This window comes from Puntigrus tetrazona, chromosome 14 (assembly GCF_018831695.1).
Source record: "Puntigrus tetrazona isolate hp1 chromosome 14, ASM1883169v1, whole genome shotgun sequence".
NCBI lineage: Eukaryota > Metazoa > Chordata > Actinopteri > Cypriniformes > Cyprinidae > Puntigrus > Puntigrus tetrazona.
The window spans coordinates 15,422,229-15,431,644 of record NC_056712.1 but is presented as its reverse complement, the minus strand read 5'-3'; the positions used below and the strand labels follow the sequence as shown (position 1 = coordinate 15,431,644).

The 9,416-nt window shown below is 37.3% G+C and overlaps 1 protein-coding gene across 1 annotated transcript in view; it reads left to right on the top strand.

The window, feature by feature from the left end:
- Positions 1 to 9,416, top strand: part of LOC122357334 (LIM domain-binding protein 2-like) — an 11,023-nt gene that overhangs the window by 693 nt on the left and 914 nt on the right. Inside the window, exons 2-9 of the mRNA XM_043256687.1 lie at positions 638 to 740; positions 1,974 to 2,146; positions 3,192 to 3,308; positions 4,518 to 4,536; positions 4,738 to 4,808; positions 4,920 to 5,043; positions 5,931 to 5,984; positions 6,801 to 6,925. Coding sequence (XP_043112622.1) covers positions 638 to 740; positions 1,974 to 2,146; positions 3,192 to 3,308; positions 4,518 to 4,536; positions 4,738 to 4,808; positions 4,920 to 5,043; positions 5,931 to 5,984; positions 6,801 to 6,925 — 786 coding nt within the window. The remainder of the gene's footprint in view (positions 1 to 637; positions 741 to 1,973; positions 2,147 to 3,191; positions 3,309 to 4,517; positions 4,537 to 4,737; positions 4,809 to 4,919; positions 5,044 to 5,930; positions 5,985 to 6,800; positions 6,926 to 9,416) is intronic.

Here is a 9,416-nt window from a genome sequence, read left to right as displayed (position 1 = left end):
ATATATATTTCTTCTCCCTCAGTAGGTCCCGATTTAAACTGCAGCGCAAGCTGTGTTAATATTTGCTTTTCCTGATGCCGTCAGTGTGTGTGCAAAAAATAATCCACAATAAATAGTACTTTTAAAATATTGCCTACACATGCAGTGTAAAAAAAATGCAGGAAAATAAAATGTACCAGCAGAGGTATGAAATGCTGTTCAGCACACCTGGAGTCGTAATAATTTGACAAGACACCGCTAAGAGAGACTGAACTATTGGAACGATGACCTATAGAAACACCCCTTTCTCACAATCTAATAACTCCCTGACACGTTTATAACGCACAAAGAGCGAAGTGGAAGAGCTGTCAAAATACAGTGTATCGTGGTACACGAGCTGGTGTGATAACGTTCAGTACAATCAAGTGTATCTCAATAGCAGGCCAGCGGTAGTTGGCTGGATTTGTGGTGTAAATTGCTGCCCTTAATGGGGCGAGTCAACATGGGTGTGTGTTTATAATAAACAGAAAGCTTTGAAATGATAATCACCGTGCCGGGCCTAATTATGGTCATTTTGGGTCATTCAGGGGCCAAGTACTTCTGTGCTTCTCCTCTGTCTCGCTCAGTGTTAAATGCATGTTAATGTGTGATCCCACAGGACTGTGATATTCTGTGGTGGGATGCGTTCTGCACCGAGTTCTTTGAAGAAGATGCCACACTGACTCTTTCTTTCTGCCTCGAGGAGGGACCAAAGACGTACAGTAAGTGTGTGCAGAGCCGTATCCGCCGTGTATGCATAGGTGTTTGAAAGGTGGGCTGTGATGCTTTAGATTCTTCAACTTTTTCTGTTTGTCCCCCCCCATGCAGTATATGTAACATTTGTTTAGGTCTGTGATGTAAAAAACACTTTTAAAATGGTTTTTGTTTATAAAAAAATATGGAAAGATTATATTCACCCATACAATGGCAATGCAATTTCTCACTTAAATGGTAGAAACGCTTTTTTTTTTAAAAAATAATATTGCCAAAAAAGAAAAAACAAAACTGAAAACAGAAAATGATATTGGGTAATCCTGCTGATTCTCATGATTGCGTGTCAAGGTCTGTAAATCATTTTAAATATTAGCAATTTTAATCTTTTTTATGACATTCAAGATTAGTTCGGGCTATAAAATGTAATAAAAATGATCAATTCATATCTTCATTAATATGCTTTTTACCTTATGATTCTTCATTACGAGTAGGAACTTGACACGTATGTTTAAACTAGATTTTTAAGGACATTTGACCACTTAACTCTTTCAGTGGATTTTGTAAAAACCAAAATATGATAAAATCATGGTATACGCTAATGATTACTTATTAGCAACAAATGATGACAATAAGATCTTTGAGATATGTTAAACGCAGTTAGATATTTGTTAAAAATCGCAATAAAATAATGATATCGTAATAAATTCTTTTTCTAAGGTGGAGTTTGAATTTAGATTCATTTCAGTCTGTTTAGAGTTAGACAGAACACAGTTGTGCTGGATTTCACTCATTCTCATTCATTCCTTATTCACTGTGTATGTGGTGAGATTTGATTGACAGGTCTGGGGTGTTCAAATAAATATGGGCCTGCAGACTTCACACACCTCTACTGCAGTGATTGACAGCTCCAGAGCACTAACTGTTCTGAGCGCACGCACAGCCTGCTGGACTTAATGCCTGCGGCATTCAGTAGCCTGTTTGTTTCCAACTCTTAGGGGACCACACACAGAGACTCACACAAACACACACATTTACGGTTGCCAGTTAAGGTGTTCGGCCAGTGTGTCGCCCAACTTTGAGTCTCTTTCATCACGCGGCCATTAATAAATAAACACCTCAGCTTGCAGTCCATACCATCCTTTTCCTTGCGTTTGGTAATCAGCGGCCGCGACTGATGTCCTTAAAAAATGAAATTTCCCCCTCCACGTATGTTTCTCTCACTCTCCTTGCTTTTTCCCCAGCCATCGGGCGCACCCTGATCCCTCGTTACTTCAGTTCTCTGTTCGAAGGAGGAGTCTATGAGTTGTTTTTTGAGCTGAAACAAACAAAGGAGTCGTTCAACAACTCAACTATTACCGTCGACTCTCATCACTGTACTATGACAACACAACACGGCAAACCTACGTTCACTAAGGTACTGCACACACACACACACACACTCACGCACGCACGCGCACAAGTCTGGCTCAGTGAGTCTTTGCTTCCTCATTTTGAGCACTAATGTATTCCTCATTGTGAATTCTGGGCTGGAACTGCACAAAACAAAAAAGGAAAATATAACCCCCACTCTCTCCCTCTCCCTCCTGCTCTTTCTCGGCTTCTTCTTCACTCTCTCTCTCTCTCTCTCTCTCTCTCNTCACCCTCCCTCTCTCCCTCGCTCATCCACAAAAAATGCTTCTCTTTTTCTATCCTATAGCTTCATGCGCTAAAACTGTAGGATGATCTTAATGAAAAGTCTGCTAATGCTGTCTTTGAGCAAGTATATTAAAATGCTGTTCAGAGAATTCTCTTGCTTACATCATTTTCATCATATGACATGAATACTTTGTTCCCAAAGACCAACATAACGCGGGATTTTCCGAACGTCCTATGCAATATTCATACGGTACGCCATTACGATGCAGAATCGTTCAGTTGTCAATTAGAGAGAGAGAGTTTTGTCCAACTTTGCTTTTTAGTAAATGAACATTTGTGAATTAAATATTGATTCGGAAGACTGTATGTTGTAGCTAAGTTATACAGATACAGTTCCCAAGTGTGTGTGTGTGTGTGTGTGTGTGTGTGTGTGTGTGTGTGTGTACTGGAGGCATTGATCAGAGCGTGTCTGCTGGGATTACATCCCTCCCGTTGCTATGCCAACCTCGCAGCTACCCTCCGTTCCCCCGGCAACAGAATGTTGGGGTTCAGAGTTCCACAAAGAATCCTGCTTGTGCTGAAAATACTGCTTTAATGAGAGAACCGTATAATTTAATTTGTTTTAAATTAAAGAAAAATAAAAATGAGGTAGAAGTAATTCTCTCAGATGTTCTGCACTGGTCAAGTCGGTGTTATGATTTCAGAATATACGAGATAATTCATCGTCTTTGTGTGATGTCTGTCTTATTTTGTTGGGAAAGTTTTAAAAACACCGAAAGACAGACAAGCCAAGGAAACGGATTCTCTTCCTTTTTTTTTCGCAGGTGTGTACAGAAGGTCGTCTGATTCTTGTGTTCACCTTTGATGACCTCATGAGAATCAAAACATGGCACTTCACTATTACACACTACAGTGAGCTCATTCCTCGCAGCGTCTTGGCTGTAAATGTGAGTTTCTTTTCACGTGAATTAAGAAAATCCTTCTGCAACCTGCAACCTGGATGACCTTCTACACTGGCCAGTTTTGCAGCGTACACACTGTTTTGAATACTGTATACCATAATGTAATGTCCTAGATCTGACCATTGTTTCCATTAAAATAAATAAAGCAGGAGTAATATCAGCAACTGCTTTAAAAGCTCTGTGAATATTAAAATGATAGTAAATATAAGTAAAAAAAAAAAAAGTAAAAATAAATACATTTAAAATATAAATAGACTGCCAGCAGTCCAAAAATATATTTTTCTTTCTCACCAAACTGGACAAAAAATTCAGCGATTTCGAAATCATAATCTGGACACCACTCTGAATCTTTACTTGCATTAAAATGTAGCATTCTATTGTTTAAGATATTTATCTTTGCATGGTCCGTGCTGTCACATACACTGCCCTTCAATGGTCTGGGTTTGGTACAATTTTAAAATAGGTTTCAAAAGAAGCATCTTATGCTCACCAAGGCTACATTTATTCAGAAACGCAGTTAAATTGTGAAATATTATTACAATAATAAACACATATTCTTAATGACCATCTACATCTTACATCCCTAATACCTAAACTTGACAGCAACCTTAATAAATATTAATAAGCTGCTAATTAGGAGTTACTGAGGCAAAAGTCATAGTTAATGATAATTTTACTCCAATTTGGATTAAAATCTAAATTAATTGCTAACAATACCAAGGTCACGGAATTGATTGCCAGTGTGTAGGTTAATTAATAATTTTGTGTCTTGAGTGCAACGTGTATAAATTATAAAGGTCCCTTTCCTTTGCGTTAATACATTTTCATGCAACTCATACATTAGTAATTGTTAACAAAAGTAAAACGCCGTTCTTACTTTTTCTGATGCTGTGTGCTAAATATTATTCTCACAACTCCGTTGCTCCTCACATGAGCCATGCACTGCATAAACGAGTACAGTACTGCAGCGTCTGAGTGAAGTTTTTTGCTTTTTAAGACTACAACGTGCGTTAACATTCTAAATATTTAATATTTACAATACTATTTTAAGCTTTAGATGATTTCCATTCAAAAATAATAAAAAAAAAACGAATTTGCTATTTTCTAGATCATACGATTTAGCCTGTTACGTGGGTTAGGTTCACCGTGGATTTTGTTTGGCACGCTGGCAAACTCAGGTATTTTCAGATACATTCACAGGTAGTTGGTTATGGTACAACAAAATGCATTTCAGCCCTTTTTTATCAATCAAGGTGAAAGCATCCAAACCTTTTAGCTAAGCTGTCAGGATGTTGCTATGGAAACATATCCTGTAATGAATTAGAGCTCTATCTGGATGGAGCACAAAATAAGAGAGAGAATAAATGGACTTGTGTGTCCGTGTGCGCGTGTGTGTGTGTGTGTGTGTGTGTGTGTGTNCAACTGTCCAAAAACATCAGTCGAGTGGGACTTACCAACCTCACGCTGAACTACCTCAGAGTATGTTACGATCACTTATACACGCATATAAACACAACCACTTTCACACAGATGGTATGGTTTAATATGTGCTAAACAACAGGGTGAAAAGATTCTTTTGTTTGTGTGCAGTTGTGTGTGATTCTAGAGCCGATGCAGGAGCTCATGTCTAGGCATAAGACATATGGACTGAGTCCCAGAGACTGCCTAAAGACCTGCCTCTTTCACCAGTGGCAGAGAATGACAACACCACCAGGTCACACACACACACACACACACACACACACACACACACACGTTGGGTTGTTTTTAATGGGGACTTCCTATAGGCATAACTGTATACCCTATACCCTATAAATCCACCTCTCGCAGAAATCTTTCTGCGGTTTTAGATTTTTTTGATTTTTTTCCACGGGGTACAGGCAAGAACAAAAATGACTCTCCTTGTGAGGACATTAGGTCCCCATGTTGTAGGAAATGCCAGGTCCACACACACAAGCCTCACAGTAATTTTTTTAGCATCATATTTTTAAATACATTTTTTACATAAACTTTTAGCACTTTTGTTGAGTGTTTTTTCCCCCCTCTCAGACCTCAGTTGTTTATGGTTTTAGCTTCAGCTAATTATAACTCTGGCTTCTACGTTCTTCATTAGATCTTGTTTCATGTCTGTTGTGAAAGATTAATATAGAAACACCAGCATTGTTTAGCTACTCTTTCCCCCCAGCGTTTAATTTCTTTCTGTTGTTCTCCTCTTAAGAGCTACACAATGTCATTAAATTTACAGTAGTTTGTACATTGTAAACATATTTCATATTCCTTATTAACATTTCAAAGCACTAAGCACAGGCTGTTAAGGGTTTTGTGATCTGCAGTAAATAATGGAGGCTTTGACCTTGCGTTGTTATTTATGTGCTATTTTACTGCTCTTTTAAAAAAAAATAAAAAAAATAACTACCCTCCGCTGTTCGGTGACATTAATAATTATTTTGACTGAACAATAATCTTATTGTTCTTCTCAGGCACCTCTCTTTCATTGTTCCTCTCTTTTTCCCATTCTCTTTACGTTTTGTCGTCCCGAACTGTTCTTAACGTCGTTTCCGAGTGATGTTTTCTGACTGTTATGAATTTCTTTCATTTCAGTTGGACCCTCGCCCAGCTTCAAGACAGAAATATTCCCCTCTAATTCCAAAAAATGTATGTATGCTCTTCTGTGCGCTTTCATTTTTTATACAATTCCTCAAACATTCTAGTTAAGGTTTCTCCTGCGCTCATGACCCTAAATATTTAATAATAACAATAATAAAACATTTACTTCGACCTGAACAGAATCAATCCAATAAAAATGTCATATCGATGCTTCCAGAATGCTCTGCGTGCAAAATATAACCAACTGCAACGATAGTACCATTTGCATGCTGTATCGTGATTTGTCTTCTTTTTTTTTATGCATCTCTTTGCATACTGAATTGTGACTGATCTTGCAGTTGCTGCATATATTTAACCGTAAAGCTATGTGCCACGCGCTGCACTATGGCTGAATTCAAAATAGCACACTGAGGGAGTACTATGCTAGTATGCGATTCCTAATTCAGCCTATGTGAAAATTCCTGTGTGCAGCTGGCTAAAAAAACCAGACACATGCTCAGTGTCATGACAACGGCAAAGCCATTTCATTTCATTTACTCAAAACCGAACCCTTATATATAAAACGAACGCCATCCTTTTGTTGCTGCGCGAGCAACGGCATTTCCCTCAGGAAATTCAAATCAAAATGCTTCTGTATTTCTGTGTATATGCTAAAAAAAGTGTCATCTGGATACAGTTATTTAGACCTCTACCGCTCTTATTTTGCTTTCATTTGCAGTATTGATTAGTGTTTTAAAATATATCTATCAATCAATCAATCCACATATTCACTTTTGTTTTCGCGGGTTTTAAGATGGGATGCAGTTCATGGGATGCGACGTTGATTCAGTTTGCATTATGCTGCTTTTATGTTTTGATTGACAGCAGAGCCAGCCAAACCAGCAACAAAGAGACGGAGGAGGAGGAACTCAGCTGGGAGCGCGTCCAATAACAGCACAGGAAACAGCAAGAAGCGCAGCCCAGCCAATAACTTCAGCCTACCCTCACAGGTGCGTCACGGAGCGTTCAGAATGGACGTATATACCATACCACCACACCATAGCGTATGGGAACGCTTTTTTAGGGTCTTTTAACTGGTTGCTTATTACTAAAACATTAGCCATTTATTAGTATTATTTAAGCACATTATTGCCTTATACTACATGACCTTATTCTACATCACTAATCCGACCCAATACCTAAAATGAACAACTACCTTATTAAATATTAATAAATAGCAAATTAGGAATTTGTTGAGGGAAAAGTGGTAGTTAGTAGTAAATAAGTGTTCCCTGCTCTAAAGCGTTGCCAGGTATGTAGTACGTACACTGTGGGCAGTATGCTACTTTTCTGCACGCACATTTTAAAATGCGCAAGAGTGATTACTGTTGTCGAATAGCGTATCCCACAATGCAATGCGTCGAATTTGAACCTTTATTAAACCTCTTCGAGTAAGAAACAGGTGTTAAACACACCTCCAATAAATTATACAGACAAAGCATATCATTAAATCAATAAATAACAGAATAACAAAATAATTACTTAAAGAAAGGTAACTCTCGCTTTTCAATCACTTTTAAACGACGCAAAAATTGGACCAACCTCAGCTTCCAGTGTCATTTATAAAGCAATGTCCGTTCTAAAACTCTTTTGACAGATTTAATTAGAGTTTATAACTGGACGGCGTTCGCTGAATTACGAATGAAGAGATTACGTGACAACTGTAGACTGTAAAAAATGCAAACTGAAAAATGAAACGCGTACCGCACAGTATACGGCACATAAAAAGATCTTATAGGAGAGATATACTAAAACTGATATATGGAGAATGTCTGGATGTATGTAGGTGTACGTGCATGTGTGCGAGTGTGTGTGAAGAAATAACATAAAGCAGTATAGAGAGGGAAAAAGACAGAGAGAGCAGCTTAGTAAATTAACCCACCATATTCTTTTCATATTGTAATATTTCTATGCAATGTATTATAAAATCAGCACCTGAATTGTTTTATTGTTTATAATAAGTAACAATCCGTTTCCAGTGTGATTGTAATTTGTAATGTTAGAGTCATTTTTTTTTAATATATAGTCATTTGTCTACTCTGATTAATTTGTTTGTAATTGAGACTAATTAGCCGCAATTGATTTGATGATAATTAGTATTGTCCGTCTCTGGTCCCCAGCCTAAACGTGTCGCCGGGGAAACGAGGGGTGGCGGGTGGCTGGAGGCGGAGCTTAGGTAGGTGAGTGACACATGCAGACAGTTATCACGCAGCATGTGCTGTCTTAACGAGCTACTTAGCAATGCAAATTTGCTTAATTAGCACATATGTTGTTATTTAGGTGTTCTTTATCTGAAAAAAAAAAANTGTGTATGACTGCGTATTTAACAAAGCTTGTGGGTATGCCACATTTTTCTATTTATGTAAAAATATTCCTTATTATCAGAGCTGGGTAGATTACTTACAAATTATAATCCGGTACTGATTCCATATTATATGACAAAAATTGTAGTTAGTAACGTAATGCACTACGTTACACATTTGAGACGATATAATCATAATACTTTTTGATTGCTTTTAGATTAGTTTTGAACGAACTTGTTTTTCACATCTAAATCTTGTAACATGTTGACAAAAAAATAAAAAGTGTAAGAAGTATATTATTAATAATATAAAGTGCATTAAACTTTACCTTACATGAGGTTTCTCAAACATGTGTTTGTATAGATACTGCAGGGGGTTCGTAGTTCATGAAAAGCTAATCATGAATTAAATCATAAAAATATATGGAATTAAAATACAGTTTTAAAATGACAGAAATCTAAATAAAACACTCCTTAAAAGATTATTTTATTGGTTCTGAATGTCATGTGAGCATTAACCAGAGAACCATCAACATGCTAATATATCCTTCATCATTGAATACTTATTTAAAAAAAATCATGGGTTCTTAAACTAAGTATATTAGGTTACGATACATTATGAATAATGTGTGACTAGTCATGTAATCAAGTGAAAAGAAAATGTATTGTGATTACGAGTATTTTAAACTGTCATTTAATTGAAAGTACAGTTAATTTCTGGAATCTGATTATGTAATCCAGATTACAATAAATCAATTACTACCCAGCTCTGCTTATTATGCACATCTTTCTTAATTTAATTTTGCAAATTCTCTACTGTATGCTTACATTAGCTAAATTACAATTTCAGATTTTGTAAAATAACAGCCATAAATTTTTCTGCTTCTGTCGTTCTTCTCTCTCTTTCTACTCCCCCGCCATTCTCTCTCTCACTCGACCCCCCGTGTCTCTGTTTACGTCAACTCTCTCTCTTTCTCTCTTTTCTCTCTCTCTCTCTCTCTCTTTCTCTCTTTTCTCTCTCTCTCTCTCTCTCTTTCTCTCTTTCTCTCTCTCTCACTTTCTCTCTCTCTCCCTCACTCTCTCTCTCCCTCTCTCTGTCTCTCTCTCTCTCTCTCTCTCTCTCTCTCTCTCTCTCTCTC